Raw genomic sequence first — 18454 nt, 5'->3', positions numbered from 1 at the left:
CTGAGGAGTGCTTGCGCAGCAAGCAACGCGCTCCCAGGACTGGCATTGCCGAAGGCGAGCCTGCGCCGTAATGGCACCCAGAGCTATTTGGACGTGGATCTCGCGGCAGGAGTGTCTGCCGCTTGCTGAGGGTTAGGCGGCGCGCCTGTGACGGCGGTGGCGGCCCTGCTGGCCCCAGCGCCATTGTCCCCATGAGAGGGGAGCACCGTACGGGCGGACCGTGGCTGCTGCTGAGGGGCAACAGAGACTGGGGCCTCCTGGGCAATGGGCTCCATTTCTTCACTGGAGCTAGAACTGGTGCGTTGAAGGTGATGTCCACCCGCCAACTTTTCTGCGGGAAAACAATACAGATTCAGGGATGCAACCCCTACTTGGCGCGCCAGTTGTCGGAGGGTGAACTCCTCAAGCGGGGATCCGGAGGGACCCCTTTAAGATTCCGCTGGGGGGGGATGATTCTGAATCCGCTTTGTAGGTGAAATAAATGGGAGTAAATGGGATACAGGTGGAATGGAATGATCGGATGCAGGAAAGAGTAAATGCTCAAGGAATTTTTAGATAGGTTTGGGCTGCACTGAGCGTAACACCGTACTCCTGTGTGTATGCTATAAATGCTCTGAGAATTTCTCTCTCAAGATCTGCTGCGTTACAAGAGTATTTGTCTAAGTCTAGAGCTTCGTGCTCCTTGTTCTTCGAGACTTATCTTCTAGTTCATCCTTTGTTGTCTTGATCTCAACTACACTCCGACTTCAACTTGTGTGTTTCTTTTTTTTTTCTCTGGGGACCCCAGAAAGGATGGCACGAGTTCCAAGGCGCCATAAATGGAAAACGACCATCATGGGCTGCTGCGCGAGGTGACTGGGGAGGGTTGAAAACGCGCCCCGTCTGGTCTTGTTCGTCATCATGCCGCTTTTCAACGGGCACCGCGGGGAGGGCCCACCGGGCAGCCACCGAGCAGCCCGGCGTGCCCGCTCAGTCAGAGTAGGTCTGACACAGCAGGGCGGCAGGCGGGGTGCCTTGAGCTCTGCAATGTTATCCCGAGGCGCACCGGATGACACGCGATGGGACCCGTGCATTAAATATCCCCACGCCTCCCTGCCAGGCCATGGCAGGGACTGTCAGCAAGCGTGGGGGGAGGAGTTGGAAGTGACAGGCCACACGCCCTCTTAAATGCAACATCGGGCCTCTCACCAGTTGACACCTCACCTTTGAGCCCTTATGGGGACCACCGGTGAAGGACTTCTCAGGTCCTCGGGGAACCGAGTGCTCGGGGGCCAGCGTTCGCAGCCCCGAGCACTCTCTCCCGGATATGCCCTTTCTTGGTCCTCAAGGAACTGAGTGCTCGGGGGCCATTGTTCACGGCCCTGAGCACTCTCTCCCGGAACAGACTATTCGGGTCCTCGGGGAACCGAGTGCTTGGGGGCCACTGTTTGCAGCCCCGGACACTCTCTCCCGGAACTTGGCTTTTCTCATCATCGGGGAACTTAGGTGCTCGGGGGTCACTGTTCGTGGCCTTGAGCACCCTCTTTCCGGCACTTGGTCTTCTCGGGTTATCGGGGAACTCGGGTACTCGGGGACCATTGTTCGTGACCCCGAGCACCCTCTCCTGAAACTTGGTCTTCTCGTACCTCAGGGAGATAACCCCCGAGGGAGGGCGCCACGTGGCACTCTGCTATTCTGGCCTTCGGATTCGAGGACCCCCGGTTTCTGTGTCACCGATAATCATGATCAAAGCACATATCTAATTTCATTAACCCTACCCAATCAATCTAATCTAATACTTAGTTCAATAACCTAATTCTCAAATAGTGATTGGGATGATCGAGCTTGACAAAAAGGCTTAGAGCCTTGGTTGGTTGGGCCTATTGGGCTTAGAAGAGCCAGAAAATAGAAGGGGGCGTATATCACACTTTTGTGTCGGGAAGGAGTAATTAACAGGAAGCTTTAGGCTTCATTTAGCAATCCAGGGATCAATTGGGATCACGCCCCAATCCTGGCCATCCAGGGAACGCAACCCACGCCGGCGGTGAAAACTCCTTCCCAACACAAAAGTGTATTTGGCTAAAGCATGGAACGGAGCAACCCGACCCAAACCTCGTCGTTCCAAGGGAAAATAAAAATCCTCACTCCAGGCAAGGACGAAAACTTCCTCGTGTTTGTCGCTCTCGGCCAAAATCTAAAATTAGACAACATATCTGAGCGTATTTGCCGAAATAGATAAAATATAGTTGTATTTATTAATTTAGCATTCGTATTCGGCACACGATGTATCGAAAATGAATTTTCGGTACACCATATACCGAAAAAGTATTTTTCGAAACACGGTGTACCGAATACGGCACTGTTGCCCATATTCGGTACACCGTGTGCCGAAAATGAACTGTAGTGTATCGAATACGGGCAACAGTGCCGTATTCGGCATATCGTATGCTGAAAAATACTTTTTTGGTACACGGTCTGTCATATTTGTTTTTTCAGTGTACGGTCATATCGGTACTAAATAAAGTGTTTTTTGGCACACGGTGTGCCGAATACGGCACTGTTGCCCGTATTTGGGTGTGCCGAATACAGTCCATTTTTGGCATACAGTATGCCAAATACGTGCAATAGTACCGTATTCAGCATACTGTGTGCCGAAAATAACTTTTTTAATACACCGTGCGCCGAATATAGATACTAAATTAATAAATACGATTACATATTATCTATTTCGATAAATACGCGTATATGGTCTAATTTTATATTTTTACCGTCGCTGTCGCGTCGCTCACCTTGCTGGTCCACGTATCCTTCGGCGGGCTCCCTCGCTGGTCCAACAGCTCCTTCGGCGGGCTCCCTTCTTGATCCAGCGGCCCCCTCCTCAAATTGGCAGCTCCTCTGGCGAGCTCCCTCTCCGATCCGGCGCCCCCCTCCTCAAATTAGCAGCTCTTCCGATGGGCTCCCTCCGCGATCCAGCTCCTCCTTCGGCAAGCTCCCTCTCCGACCCGGCAGGCCCCCCTCCTGGAATTGGAAGCTCCTCCGATGGGCTACCTCCCTGATTCGGCGGTTCCTTCGGTAGCAGTGCAACCATAGCCATCGCATCCGTGAATCGACATGGTGCCACTACCCAACGAGATGAGTTCCTCATGCCTCCACACGCCAGGTACAGATCTGTTGATGCCATGCAGCAGTAGCACCACCACCAATTGTGAGTTGCTTCCGCCATCCACAATCATCGCCACTGGCCTCCTCGTCCTCGCATTTTCGACATGATCCGGTTTGGGGAAATCGCCTCTTTTTGTCCCTCTCCTTCTCTAATTTGATTGAGTTTGGCTAGTGTGTCCGAATTGAGAACTTTGTGTGTTTGAATTGATAAATTATACGAAGAAATTTGCCTGGAATAATCTTCTTTTGTTGCCTTTCCGTGTTCAAATTGAAGACTTGCATCAAGCTGCGCAGAATCGGATCCGAGATTGCTAATTCTGTGGATAGCTGCTTGTTTAATCTTTGTTCTTTCTCGCGAGTAGTCAGTCACTAGCCGACATGCTTAGGTTTGGTTCCTCATTCATCGGATTAGGAGTGGCTTGGGATGCAGTTACCAGTTGAGAAACAACTCGCACTTGCTGCATATGCGAAGTTAGTTGCGACTAGTGTGACTGAACTTGAATTGAACCACTAGCACATCTGAAAACATTTTTTTCAGTTCAATTTTGTCTACTCATTAACTAGTATAATTCAACTTGAATTGAACTACTGACACGATGTTCGTCGAGTATTCATTTCCTGGTAGTTTCGCATGCAGTGTTGAGATATCAATTCATGTGTTCTCCTGTTCATTTATGTACAGGAGCAGTTCTTGTTTTAAGTTTGTTGTTCATAAATTCAGTCCTTATTTGTAGTATGTCAAACCCATGTGTTAGACAAAAACTTTAATATTTGGTACGTACAAAGGCACCAAGAAAATTCGATATTGTTTCTGACTGCAGTGCAGTTTCAATATTGTTTCTGTGCAGTAATGAACTTGTATGTTTGAAAGCAGCCTAGTTGGTAAATTCCAGTAGGCCCTGCCTTGGTTTGTTACTCACTTGTGTAGCTTAAGCATTATCTACTCTTACATTACCAGCAGTGCTGCAATCTGAACATGCATATACATCAAATCAGTAGTGTGCAGTATGCAAGTCCATGATGGTGATGTATGTTTGGCTTGAAAAATGTTAACTTGACACGTGCTTCATCTGCTATTTGAGTGGAGATTGCTAATGTTGTCCAACATACTTTGTTTCATATTACATCTGATCCTACATCGAGATAGGATGTAGGCTTGAAATAGTTTCTTATGATATTACAGGCTTGAAATATATCTTCCTACCATCTGTCCTAATATCTGTGTTCAGAAAAAAGGCTTTTTTGTGAACATTGTATCTTCTTAATCTATTATTGTTGTGCACTTGTGCTATCCTCGATGTATCTGTTGTTGTGCACTTGTGCTTTTCCTCGATGTATTTTCTCATCACAATGATTTTCGTTTGGTTCAGGTACCACATGATTGCATTCCAGGAGCTATTCCAGTCAAAAGATGATCTTCTACTCACAATCATTCTCTTTTCCAACTTTGTAGCTTGTTTGCAATTCTATGTTTTCATTACTGAAACCTCGGCCTTATTTTAGATTGATGTAAAGAATTTTGGGCACTCTCTATTTGTAAGTGTTTGTCAAAAGAAGTGCGAGATTGGGAAACATGGATTAGGAATGTTTTACTAAACTGTTATATTTGGGCTTAATATCGTAGTATGCACTGAAGTTGTATGTTTGAAAGCTACCTAGTTCAATGCTGGTAAACCTGCGTTGATGTATTCCTGAGACACTACTATGAACTCTTCAGCATGGTCTACTTGTACATTTGGTGAAGAATCAACCATAGTTTAGTACTATGTGTCTATGTCATTACAAATGCGTTGATGTACTAATGTTGGTTCTCGTTTTTTTACTGGCACATAATTTTTCTTATATTATTTTAAATTTCTAGACTGGTGTTTTATATTCTAACATCTTTTTTCGGATTTTATTGATCATTTTTAGTTTTGATCTAAGCTTGAGCTCTATCCATCTATCCAACCAAATACTAGCTTTGCCAGATAAAACTCAAGTGGGAGGGGATCAACCCAACCCCCCGTGGACTATTTTTTCAGTGGATTGTGTTCCACATGTCCAAACGATGCCTTAGAGGGCTCCTCTGAAAAAAAAAAGTTTCGTGGGGGGGGGGGGGGGGGTTGTTGCTGGCTCATGCGCGGCTCCCTTGTCTCCTTGTGTGATATGCATCGATGCTTACCTATTATTGTTCCACAATTGTTTCATGCATCAAGTCGCACTAGCCATCTTGTCTGATACTAGGTTGTTTACTTGAGCGCCCGACTCGGTGTCAAATACTTGAGCTCACCACTGCATGATCTCTTTCTTCTTCCATGGTAATTAAAGAACTTTATTAGAGACTCGTTTTGGCATGCCCTTTAACATTATACTCATACAAAGCACAAAGATAGCAAGGACATCCCAACAAAAAAAGGTAGCAAGCAAGCACACTAGACCGTGAGATCGGATGTTAGGGGGTAAAATGGACAAATACGTGTTTATGTTTGGAGGATGGCAGCCAATAGTCAAGCTATCCTTATGAGTATAGATGCCAAAGTCATTAACTTGATAAAAACGTGAAGGATTTCTCCTTCTCATTGCTAAAAGTTCTAAGGAATAATTTCCTCTATGCTACATATACAACATGATGTAGCTAAATTGTTGAGGGTAACAATTGATGTATACGATGTCTTAGAAAGCGTGCAATCAATTTTTAAAAAAAACTTTGATAGCTAATCTAAAAAGAACTATTTTTTATTATCACATTTATATGAAAAGTAGTGATCAAAATTACATGTTGAAACCATGTCGAATCCATAAGATCATTTACTTACAGAAAGAGTACTGCAATAGCATGTTGTTTGTTGGATAGAGACCATCAAGATACTGCCTCCAACATAGCTTGGCTTTATATGGACATTGCCACAAACACAACTCGAAAACCCATTGTGTAAAGAATATCCAACCGAAGTTCGAGGGAGAAGAAAAGAAAGCAAATCAATTACAGATGATAGGAAATGACAGGCACATACGATACTCACGCACAGAGCTGAAAAAGATGGACAGTAACGATCGCGTAATATCAATTTATCGGCCTCGTCATCGAAAACGGCTTCCAATTGCTCGTTATGCATAGGGTCAGTTATGAGATTTTAGTAGCCTGAAGCCAATCGGGTGCTTGACCCAATTTGTGAAGTACAGCACCAGTCCAATCGAAGCACCCAACAAGCCACCGGTCTGGAAGAATCAAATTGATGTATCAAGCGCAAACAGCCCCAACCCAACCACTGGAAAGAGAATCAAATCGACGCATAAGACACAACCCCGCGTGCTTGCTAACAGCGCGTGGCCACGCAGATTCCGGCAGCAACGAGTGAACCAGGTCGTCTTCGATAGTTCAACTGCGGTTACTTCCACGAAGCGCGACGCTGCGACCTGGAGGAGAAGGCGAGAAGCTCGACGTGACCTAGACGAGACGAGAAGTCGTCTAGTCGAAGTCCTTGTGTAGTCGTGTCCCAGGCTTCAGACAGCGCGACGATATCACCTGCTTCTTTGGGCCAGTCAAAGGCCGAAGTGGTAAAGTCTATACACTAAATACTGCTCCCTCCTATTACAAATATAAATCGTTTTAAACTTATACATAATGATTAAAAAAATAGATCAAATAATCTTATTATTTTTTATTTATTCTACATTAGAAAAGATAATTCATTCATTTTTTAGAGTGGTAGCATTTATTAAATAAGAACAAGACGAGAACAAAAGAGAAAAAAACGCATATAAGTTCGAGAATGACTTATATTCAGAGAATAGTTGAGGAAGCTAAAACGATCTATATTTACAACTAGAGAGGGTAATGCATGATATAGGAGGGGTCCTGGTTTTAAGGGGCTTGGGAAGGCCGCCACTTTTGCCTCCCTCTGGAGCTAGCCTTGATTATGTATGGCTCTGAACCTCAAACATAGATGTTTAGAGCTGGGAAAGAGGGAGAAAATGCAAAGCAAAAGATTTTTAAATCAAGGGATAGCGCAAATTTATTTTTGAATGAGGATGCAAGTGCACAAATAACTAATCAAGCTCATTTTTCAGAGAGAACTAATCAAGCTCATTAACGCAACTATTTTCAGCGATGAGAGACAATCGGAGTGGTTGTCCGCATTGGGCTTCAGACCGTCAGCGTGATGATGCCCGACTGCCCGTCTCGGCCCATCTGATCAGCAGCGGACCAATCCGCCGAGTCGGTTTTGGACTCCGGATGGTCCGCACAAACGAACGGACAAGGAACGTCCTGAACTTCTCTTTCTCTCTCAAAAAAAAAAAAAAAAAAGAACGTCCTGAACTTAGCGTCTTGCACAGACGCCGAGTCCGTTTCTCTCGCCGCCGAGATCCGGAGCCTACTCTCGCCGCCACCACCAGCTCGTCGCCGTATCTGCCGACACGTCCTCCTCGTTTTCCACCCAGGAGGCAACATGGTACGCATGAGATCTAACCCTAGCGGCTCCGCCCTTTATCGTTCCACTCCCCATCCCCAAATATTGGGGTCTCGACCGCCAAAATTTTCCATACGCGTTTCTCTATTTTGGGGAATCTTGTTGGGCCGGTGCACGATGTATTATTTCCTCGCCGTAGTTTCGATTATCTGACGGATTTTTTTATGTTTCTTACTGCAGTCGTCGCTCGCCGCCGCGAGAGCGGACAACTTCTACTACCCGCCAGAATGGAGTCCGAAGAAGGTATGGGTCTCTCCGTTGGTGAATCATCGTTAGTTTTGTGTTGTGGTTGCTGATCCCTGTTGGTGTCCTTGTTGTTTATGATCAATCAGGGCGGGTTGAACAAGTTCCATGGCCAGCATGCGCTCCGGGAGCGGGCGAGGAAGCTCGATCAGGGCATCCTGATCATAAGGTTTGGTTCTTGTGGAATATTACGCTGTTTGCATATTTGATCACATATGAGGATGCGAAGACAGAAATGCATAGGCTTAACCTGGGCTATTTGTATCATAAGGGAGAGAATTAATTCTCATGGATTGTGTACTGATGACAATGGAATCAGGAAGTTCTAGTCTCCCTAATCCTTTCTCATTGACTAGCTGTTGATTACCTTTGTTTGAAGCACTTATGCTAAAAGTATTTCAGTAATTGCAATTGCAAAATTAATTGAGTCTGTGTGATAATTGGCAGGAAAGGAATGAACTAAGCTTTACATACATTAGCATTGAACATTCTTCAACAAGAGTGTGCCTTGCATCTAATGCAATTTATAAAATTGCCTTTGTACGAAGGGCAGGGTGCTGCTAAATGATCCATCGCATCATATTTTACTACTAATATATGTCTACATTGTTATGGAAAGAGTCAAGTTAGTTTAGGCATTTAGTTGTTATGGGCAAGAGATAAGTTGGATTTGATTAGGAGATAGAGTTTGATTGGTTTTCAATTTAGCTAGAGATAAATTAGATAAGTTAGGATTTGGATTGTAATTTCCTCTCTCTATATAAAGGGACAGCCGCGGGTCATTGGAGGCAAGCAAGAAGAATTCAGCAAATGGATTTTGCCTAGATAGTTAGATCAATGCCTCTTCTCAGCGGGAGAAGCCTGATGATTAGAGGGCGATCTACCCTTGGCATCGATCAGAGCCTCGAGTCTACGGGAAAAGTCTGGGATTAGAGGGTGATCTGTCCTATTTTACCCTTGTATCTAATGTTCCTCTCTCATTGGCATAATTTTTGGTATCAAAGACGGTGTTCTTGCCACCTATTCTGTGTCCACCGCCGCTGCTCTGGTCCACGCCCGTCGTTGCCCTATTTTGCCGCCGTCACCTCCTTCCGCTACCACAATCCACGACGCCAACATATGTGCTGCCCTGCTCTGTCTTTCGCCATAAAGCAATTTTTTTCCCACCACTGTTGTTCCCACCTGCAGCAACTGCTGCTCTACTCCATGCCGTCCACCGCCACCACCATCAACCTACTACACCATGCCATCATTGCTCTCCTGCTGCACCACGTCGCCGCCATCAACTTGCTGCATCACGCCGTAACCGCTCTCCTGCTGTACCACGCCATCACTCATCAACATAAGGTCTTTACCAATGACGACAGTCATGGTCACCAACACAGCTCGAGGACGAGCTATCCTTGGCGAGTGGTGTAATGTTATGGAAAGAGTCAAGTTAGTTTAGGCAAGTTATCTAGTTGTTATGGGCAAGAGATAAGTTGGATTTGATTAGGTGATAGAGTTTGATTAGTTTCTAATTCAGCTAGAGATAAATTAGGTAAGTTAGGATTTGGATTGTAATTTTCCCTCTCCATATAAAGGGACAGCTGCGGATCATTGGAGGCAAGCAAGAAGAATTTAGCGAAGGGCTTTGCCCAGATGGTTAGATTAGAGCCTCTTCTCGGTGGGAGAAGCTCGACGATTAGAGAGCGATTTGCCCTTGGTATTGATCAGAGCCTCGAGTCTATGGGAGAAGCCTATGATTAGAGGGCGATCTGCCCTATCTTACCCTTGTATCCAATGTTCCTCTCACGTTGCCATAATAGCATGGACATGTTAGTTAAGAATTAGATATCAACCAACATGATAATTGGTTTTACTTACCATTTGGATGTTTATGTGGCATTTTGCTGGATGGTCTACTTGACATATGCATTGATGGTGTCAACACTGATTTGATGTGATGCAGTGTAATGCTTGAAGTAATGTATGTTGTGCCAAGTTTTGGTTCAGCAGATACTGTATATTTTTCCTTGATGTAGATGCATGAGTTTCTGATAGAGCAAGGACCTGATTGTTCATTCAAATGTCAAAATTAGCAACAAAAAAAAACAATATGATAGAAAAAATAAACGTATGCATGCTATTGAGTCGTTTGTGCTTGCACAGGAGTATACTGCAACGTGTATGTTCTATCTTTGATACCATTGATCATAGTTTTCATGGCATCGATATCTCGTCGCCATAAAGTTGATATATCGGTGTGGTGGAAAACGGCGTCTCTCCACGGGGACACCACGGCTCCAGCGTGTATGGCGATGAGGTAGGAGATTGAACGTGAGTGGACCGCACCTCGTCATTGTTTCTAGAGCCGTGGGTCGCCTTCACTGCCGCCAAGATCCCTGCCTAGTCCTCGCCAAGATCCAAGCACTCCTGGTTGTCCGCCACCGAGATCCAAGCACTCCTCGTTGTCTGCCACCGAGATCCAAGCGCTCCTCGGGGACAGAGACTGCGGCGGCGGCTAGGGTTGGGAGGCGACGGCGAGGGTTCGCCTCCCTGTTGTTGTGTGGTCGGGTTTGTTTGTTGTTGTCAAGAGGAGAGCGGGTGGTAGATATGATGTCACGGAGTGGGGGTCCTTGGGTACCAGTCAGGTAAGGGCCTCCTCTTCGATGCAGCTCTCATAATCCACGCTAGTGGCACGCTAATGGGCTTTGAATCGCCCCGTTACCTTTTTATGGGCAGTAGCAAGAAATTTAGTTCGGAAATTCAGAAGTGTCATCTTATATATACATAACTTTACTGAATTCACTGATTGTTAAACCTGTTTTGCTTTGCAAATTTCATCAAATATGTTAGTTTATTTGTAAAACATCAAGGCTATTTAATCTTCAAGAGGTATACTACAGGATTAAAATCTTTGATAGTCACAAATGGATTGTTACCTACACAATGTATTAACATAAACACATGCTAGTTAAATACAGTTTACTACCACTTGGCTCCATCTGTCTCCCCTATGCCTCCCCAGACAGCCGATAGGGTCTTCAATGCCCTGCAAACTTCATATGCTAGTTCTGAATTCGGCGTCCACATCTTCTCTTACAGCAAAGTTCTGCGCTGACCTTTGACTACACTCTAGCACTGCAGATGAGAGATTTGAAACTTTGAGAGATGAGAGAGTTCTATGTCTTTTGTGTTACATTTAAATTGCTATTTTGATTTCCTAATATCCTAGACTATAACTTTTGGGCTACATTTACATTGTCATTTGCCAATATAATTTCCTAATATCCTAGACTATAATATGTGTATTCGCCACGCCAATGTGTGTATGGCGTCACCACGCCGCGCTGTAAAGTTGTGAAGGTGGTGGGTCCCTACGCCTCGTCACACCACCGTAACAACTATGCCATTGATCCACTGGTTCTGATCTTTTGCTTTTGTAGATTTGAGATGCCTTTCAATATTTGGTGTGGTGGATGCAATTCCATGATAGCGAAGGGAGTAAGGTTTAATGCTGAAAAAAAGCAAGTTGGGAATTATTACTCTACCAAGGTCTGTGCCTGATTACCATACAAAATTTACTTACATTGCACTGTATAATTGCTGTTCAGTTATCTGCCATTGTGTTGAAGGATATGAGGACAATTTCGGTCAGATGTTTTTTTACTATGATGGATTTGCTAAAAATTTATTATTATTATAAGCTTAGTTCAGTGTGAGTATTAGGTTTTCAACCTCTGGAAATTGGTTGAGCCTCAGCCGTGCATCCTAAAACCTAAAACTCATTGGATAGCTACCACAAAATTTAGCCTGGGCTCCCACATTTTTGTCAAGCATGCCTCGCGAGGTCAAATTGAATAGCAATTCAGCTCTCCGAATTAACAAATTGACCTTTGAACTTGGACATGAGTATCACTTTTCCTGGTTTTGGATTAAAAGCTGATGTCAACTCTATTTTACTTGTTTAGCTACTGCTACCTCATGTTCTTAGCTTTAAATGGCATGAGTTATGCACGTCAATTTTTACCTAAATACTACCAGATGAACGGTTCCTTTGTTTTTTAGATGTATGGCTGGAATAAGTTTACATGCTAAGTTGAGGACTGCTGACGCATACATTTGCCTCCGAAATACCTCAAACTATGTGCATTATTGAGTAGTTGGTCAGCTTCATTTTTTGAGAAACTGTCTTGTTATCACCGGAAATTCTGTAGTAACATTTCAAGAAATATTTGAGACTAACAAGTATGCTGGCGTCAATTGGTCCTGTATGGAGTTTGAACCCTTTAAGATGTGATAGTTCTGTTCTATTGATTATACCTATAATAGGCTAAGAACTCCTGTTATTGTAAAGCTCTGATGTCTGTTTTGCATTGCAATGGATAATGATAGTCTTGGTTGGTACAACTGCTTTTCAATATTTTGGTGTCTGGTTAGGCGCATTTTCTAATCTAAGATGCAAACGAGTTGTTTCAAATAACAGAGCAAATGAATGAAAATATGGAACAGCGATGGGAACATAATTTTGTTACTGTAGAATCTGTCAAATAGACTGGCAGATATTTTATGGTCACTTTTGCACAATAGCTTGATAAATAAGCAGTGCACAGCATAGCAACCAGGTGCAAATTGCCCCTAAGATGCATTCTCAACCAATGTTGTGCAAGCTACAACCTTTTTTTTTTGGTTTAAGCTATCTAAAAAGTTTGATTCTCGATGTTTGTAATGTGATGTTACTTTGTGAGCTCAAGTCATGTGAGACGGATCCAATAGCAAGATCCTTTGTTTAGGTGTCTTCATGCCTCAAAATTTATCTGGTCCTTTTGTCTTTTTTGAAAGAACTATCTCTTGTCCTTTTTTGGATAAAATTTAGGTTGCAGTAGCTTGTAACTCCTGTTACGTTTGATGGAGGACATTTACAAAAAAATTCACAGTGGCTTTGTGAGAGGATTGCATGGTGAAATGTTTAAGGAATTCAGTAGAAGAATTTTTTTACTTTGATGAGAAATGTTGTTGAGAACATAGATAGTGAGTAAATAATTGTTTCTGTTGTCTAGTATGATCTCAAAGTTCCAGTTTGCATAGTGCTGAATACCTTATTTGACTATAATGTTGTAGGACTGCATGCCTCTTGTATGTGCTAATTCCTGTGTTCATTAGCTGTGTTTATGGATCTTTGAAATTCTAGAGCTTTCAGTATCTTCCGGTGTTTATTTTAGGGGGGAACCTGCAGTGTTTTTCTATTGCACAGTTGTGACACGTTCTTTAAAATTCGTCACCCCTATGCTGTCCTGATATTGTTTCACCAAATGTTGTTTGTCAGATATGGAGCTTCACTATGAAATCACCCTGTTGCAAGCATGAAATAGTTATACAGACGGACCCAAAGAATACTGAATATGTTATAATCAGCGGAGCCCAGAAGAAGACAGAAGATTTTGATGTTGAAGATGCAGAGACACTGCTGCTTCCAGCAGATGAAGGTACCAACCAACACCTGTACAAATTTGTGTCTATTAATCGTGAACCCTTATTTTCAAATGCTTGTCGTTTTATTGTGAATCTTTCCTCAGAAAGGGACAAGCTTGCGGATCCTATGTATCGGCTTGAACACCAGGAAGAGGATCTTCGGAAGAAGAAAGAAGCTGAGCCAGTTTTAGTTCGCCTTCAACGACTTTCTGACAGCCGTCATTCTGATGATTATGCTCTGAACAGAGCCCTCCGTGATCGTCTTAGGGTCATCCAATGAATTCCTATATAACAATTATTCAACATAAGCTTGTGAAAGCATGATGAATCTTATCCATTTCGTGTTGTATTAATGTAGAGCCAAAAAAAGAGGGTTGCCGAAGAGAAAAAGTCTGCAAGAAAGATGGGACTTGGAGTACGGCTTTTACCTCCCTCTGCAGAAGATGCCGCTGCAGTAGCTTCAGTGAAGTTTGCATCAAAATTTGAGAAGAGTAGAAAGGACAAAAGAGCAGCAATCAAGGCCTCCTCCATCTTCCCGGAGTCGTCTAGCTCAGCTTCAAAGGGCAAACTGGACCTTGCGCTGAAGAGGCGGAATATAAAAGCCGGTGCAGCCACTGCCCTGATGGCTGGCAGGGTGAAGCCGTCATTGTGGCAGAGCACCAGTTCCTCAAGCTCAAGGACTCGGATGCCGGTTTTGGCAACACGCAAGTAGGTGGCGCAAGAGGAACACCGCGAGTTACGCTTGTGCAATATTCACTTTTCTAATTAGTTGCGCAGCGAAACCTGTTCACCACAGTGGTTCCCTTGCTCTATACGAATGTCTGTAATGTAATGTTTCCATGTTTTTAGCTGTATGTACTGCGGGTTTCCGGGTGGCGTTCGGTTTCTGGCAGTGTGCGCAAGAGTTGAATTTCTATTTTTATGGTAGCCGCCCTGTAGTTTGAAGACCATTGTTTTGCTTCCTGCATGAAAATGTTGAAAGCCTGGATTGCTTTATGGTAAGCTGGTACCTGGCTTTCCGCAGTTTCTGGAGCTCTACTGCCAACCGTTTACATGCTTGTTATCAGCATAATGGATCTCTTAAATCTAGAGTTGCAGCGTTGAGTTTGTAAGCAACGAAGCACATGACATGACAAGCATCCAACAACTGCCTGCAACCGACGTTGACGACACGGTTTTATAGCCCTCTGATTTCTACGGCAGGCGATGCTGTGGATGGGCTGTCTATAGACGGTGAACTGTGTATCCGCTGGCCATAAGCCGTCCTTGTACACCACCCTACGACCTTCAGGCCGTGCAAGGTATGTGCAGGTTGCCAGCAGCCTAACCTCTTGACCTGCATTAATCAAATCGCAGTTTATCACAAAATTAAACTAAAAAAGTTGCTCTGACCGCTTCAATGACTCGACAAGAATTGAGAGAAGTTAGTGAATGTGAACGCACTGACGGCCGTGATTACGCGTATGACGCAAATACGGCACCTCCCAATTAAGGTTCTCTTCGTGGAGGATCTGCTGTCCTATAATCCTATGCAGTGCTCCCTAGCTGCTCGCATCAGTGTTCGTGGCCCTGTTCGCCACTCCTCGCCCTCCTCCCTCCTAAAGTCAAGCTCGGACGTTGGGTGAAGCCAACAGTTCCTTCAAGACTGAGATATCGACACTGTTCTTTCCTATTTTTAAAGGAACTTGTCACACCCCCTGTACCTTGAACCCCCAATGAATGGACCCAACTCAAAAGGCACCCGCGAACAACTTGCGCCCGTTCATCCACACCAAGATGGAATTATCCCGAGTTTCCAAAACAAAAATATAGTGCTAAAAACAATGCATGCATACCACCATTAAATTAGTTGTGCCATGACCATGACAACCATGTAAAGACTAGCCAGTTTTCCCTTCTACAGGCAAATGCATTGATATACGTCAACTGTCTGATAATGTGAAGGAGCGAGAGGAAGAGGTAAGAGAAAGAGAATATTGTTTCGCGAAGTAATAGCTCCCATGCCATATAAACTTAATGCTACACATCATGTAAACTGCTCTTTTGCTCCTTCTTGGTCACTTTCGCATGTAACTGAATTTGTATGGCATATGTGATGCGTTACTCTTCTTTCTAATATAATCGTCTATATTGTGACTTATAAAAAAAAATACTACGCACATCATTGTACAAGTTGTCATTATTATGTAACTCATAATATTTATTTATTCTATGTGTAAATTAAGGAATTGTGAAATTATTATAAGACAGCTAAAAGGACAACACATTGTAAAAATTATCTATTATATTATCCCAAAACTCCATATTAATACATGAGATGGCTTATAAGATGAGAGCAATATAATTAGGCCTAATCTCGAGTGAAACCCACATCTCTCTCGTCTTTACGTACTTCCGTGAACGTGAAGTCAGCAACACCCGCCCATTTACCTCCTCCTCTCGTCCCTCGAGTGACCGCGTCCGGGGAAGTCAGAGGGACCTTGAGTGAGCGAGGCCGGCCTTCTCGGTTCGGAGTAGGAGTAGACCGGCTGGCTGGCTGGCTGGCTCGGCGAGAGCTGGTCGATTTACGCAATCGTGAGGAATCCGGATCAATTAATCGAGCCCAGCGATAGGAGTCCCACGCAAGCAACTCCGCCCTCTTAACGCCCCCGGCCACCACGTCTCAAGTCGGTCTCAACCCCGCCCTGGTCTCGTCGTCTTCCCTTCCCGTGCCTTGCCCTGTTGTCCACACCAATCTCGCAAGCTTCTTCCCCGGCTCGCTAGGCTAGACACCTACCTGCACACTTGTTTCCTTCGCTCTCCGTGGCTAGCTACAAGAGTAGATGCTATGGCGAGGTAGCTTGCTCGGCCTCGGCCCCATCCATGAGTTCTCTCGTCTGCCTGCAGACACTTGCACAGTGGCCATGAGACGACCTCACGCCGCCGCTACCTTAGCTGCCGTCCTCCTACTGTGGCTCGCCGTGCTCACCGTCGCGTTCCACGGGTGCGCCCGCCTCGGTTACGGAGGCCTGTCCATGACGAGGCGAACAAGTTTGGTCGCCGTCCCGAGGAAGATGCTGCTCGCCGTGACGAGCTTCGACGCTGCTGCCTCGCCAACAGATCACCACCACCGCCACCAACATCACCGGCATCACCATCACCAGCATGACCAGCATCACCACCACCACCATGCTGGCAGATGGAACCGGCAAGGGATTCCACCGTCAGTTGCTACCAACGGCGAGGGGATCGACCCGCGGTACGGCGTGCAGAAGAGGCTCGTCCCGACAGGCCCCAACCCCTTGCATCACTGAGAGATCGGTACGCGTGCGGCACGTGCATGGATACAGAAGTTTTTCTACGTGGCCCTGAAGGCTGATTCCATGGTTCGTGGCACACATCGTCTTGCTTTGTTGATCGATCGAGTCCGGTCCGGTATTCTTTCGTTGTGGAGTGGATGCAGAATCGTCGATTCTGTGACATCATCACATGTGTACTTAATCATTAGCTTTTGTTTGTTCATGTAGGCAGTCTTGATCTCAAGCTGCAAAGCAAGCAAGCGAAAGACAAGCGAGGAGAAAATCTCTATAGCTAGTTATACATAGTACATATAAATTATGTTGACAAGAAGAGGATGAGTACTATGCTTTGGTTTCTTGTATTTCTTCTTCTTTTCCATTATAATTTCATTCTTTATTTCGCCTGTTCTTCATAAAAAATCTTGACACTTGATTGAATAAGAACAATGCATATACATGAGATGTGATCGCTTTTCTTTGAAATTAAATCTCTATCCAGAACAGAGACTGATTGACTGATCCAGCTGTAGTAGTAGACTGTAATTTTCCGCCGGTTTTTGCTTCACTCCTCGGGAAATGCACGCGTCAGGCCGTTAAGTGAGTTGCACGCTGTAAGGACGAGGAAAAACCGAATAAGAGTAGCGGTGACGGCACGGCATCGATCCGTCGCAGAATATATGGGGTTCATGGCACAGATCAGGACGCACAAAATACCCCTTTTCCCCAGGTCTGGAAACACATGATCGTTTTGGCACCGAGTGTGCATGGAGCCAATAAAATAAGCCGGCCTTTGACTTGGCGCCCATCTGACTTTGATGAGGGAACGCATGCACATGCACATGCACATGCACATGCACATCATGGTCATGGATGCAGCAAGAACATGCAGCAAGAACACGCACTTGCACATGCACTACTACGACTACTTGAGATTGTGGGAGATAGTTTTTTTCAAGAACACGCCTGAGCATGATTTTTCATTAAGAGGAAGAAAAGTTTACAAGCGATCATAACACCACGCCAAACCAGTTAGCGCGGTTATTTACATGACATGAATTCTAAACGGAGATATAAACGCGACCTACGAAGAGCCCAGAGGGCAACTAGAAGAAACCCACTTGGAAGGAAACATAATAGAGACAATATAATGCGACTACTACCACCGAAGGAGACCTGAAAGCCTCCTGTTGCCGGCTTGCAGCCAACAACATCCCTCATCTTGGATAGTCCTGCACAAATCACCAGCTAAGGATGTCTCTTACGATCAAAAACACGACGGTGGAAGATAGTTGGTGTTAGGTATGCGGTGTCATGCCAAATAAATACTTAGGTGGTGTCCTTACCCCTCACATGAAGCTTGCTTACTATTTCATCTCACGGTTTTAGCTAATGGCTATAGAATAATTTATTCTTTTGACTTTTTTATTTAAATATTTGAATTATTATTTGGACAATTAAATAGCTTTAAATGAAAAAGTTATTCACTATAAAGTTGTATATCTCATTGAGAGCTATAATTTTTATAAAATTTATTTTTATTCGACTTTGTATGAAAAAATTATAAAATTTTGAAGGTAAGATATATATTATTATAACTGTCGATTCATAATAAAAACTAGCAGTGATATTCATTTACTATTACTGCTGATTAATAACTTGAACTATTGGTTCATAACATGAACTGACAGCAAATTTCGCTATCGGTTTATATCAAGAACCGACAGTAATAATATTAGTATCAGTTCTTAACCTAAACTGACAATAATTATTATTTTTACTATAGTTTTTTTAATAAGCTTTTAGTGTATTAACATGGGATTCACCACTATTAACATGGAGTGGTTGGTAATTTGCCACTCAGGCCTAGTTGTATAGATTCAGATC

At 44.2% G+C, this 18454-nt stretch overlaps 2 protein-coding genes and 1 long non-coding RNA gene across 3 annotated transcripts; all 3 read left to right on the top strand.

The window, feature by feature from the left end:
• The first annotated feature begins 2787 nt into the window (after positions 1–2787).
• LOC133922213 (uncharacterized) lies at positions 2788–4715 on the top strand. The gene is made up of 2 exons (XR_009910420.1): positions 2788–3253; positions 4512–4715. It is a non-coding gene; the product is annotated as an uncharacterized LOC133922213 (long non-coding RNA).
• Positions 4716–7403: 2688 nt separating this feature from the next.
• Positions 7404–14294, top strand: LOC133922212 (uncharacterized). The gene is made up of 7 exons (XM_062367436.1): positions 7404–7577; positions 7776–7838; positions 7928–8007; positions 11267–11375; positions 13147–13306; positions 13397–13560; positions 13651–14294. The coding sequence occupies exons 1-7, from the start codon at positions 7575–7577 to the stop codon at positions 14002–14004; spliced, it is 933 nt and encodes a 310-aa protein (XP_062223420.1). The 5' UTR covers positions 7404–7574; the 3' UTR covers positions 14005–14294.
• Positions 14295–15848: 1554 nt separating this feature from the next.
• On the top strand, positions 15849–17006 carry LOC133920580 (protein FON2 SPARE1-like). The gene has a single exon (XM_062365183.1). It carries the CDS (start codon positions 16115–16117, stop codon positions 16583–16585), a length of 471 nt encoding a protein of 156 aa, XP_062221167.1. The 5' UTR covers positions 15849–16114; the 3' UTR covers positions 16586–17006.
• Positions 17007–18454: the final 1448 nt, after the last annotated feature.

This window comes from Phragmites australis, chromosome 6 (genome assembly GCF_958298935.1).
Source record: "Phragmites australis chromosome 6, lpPhrAust1.1, whole genome shotgun sequence".
In the NCBI taxonomy this organism is placed as follows: domain Eukaryota; kingdom Viridiplantae; phylum Streptophyta; class Magnoliopsida; order Poales; family Poaceae; genus Phragmites; species Phragmites australis.
This window is presented reverse-complemented; position numbering and strand designations above follow the sequence as displayed.

Excerpts from the sequence above, each read along its gene's own strand:
- LOC133922212 (XM_062367436.1), top strand. Across the intron at positions 13,307-13,396 it reads GCTGCTTCCAGCAGATGAAG|AAAGGGACAAGCTTGCGGAT; the intron begins GTACCAACCAAC and ends ATCTTTCCTCAG. Across the intron at positions 13,561-13,650 it reads CCCTCCGTGATCGTCTTAGG|AGCCAAAAAAAGAGGGTTGC; the intron begins GTCATCCAATGA and ends GTATTAATGTAG.
- LOC133920580 (XM_062365183.1), top strand. The coding sequence starts at position 16,115 with ATGCTATGGCGAGGTAGCTTGCTCGGCCTCGGCCCCATCCATGAGTTC.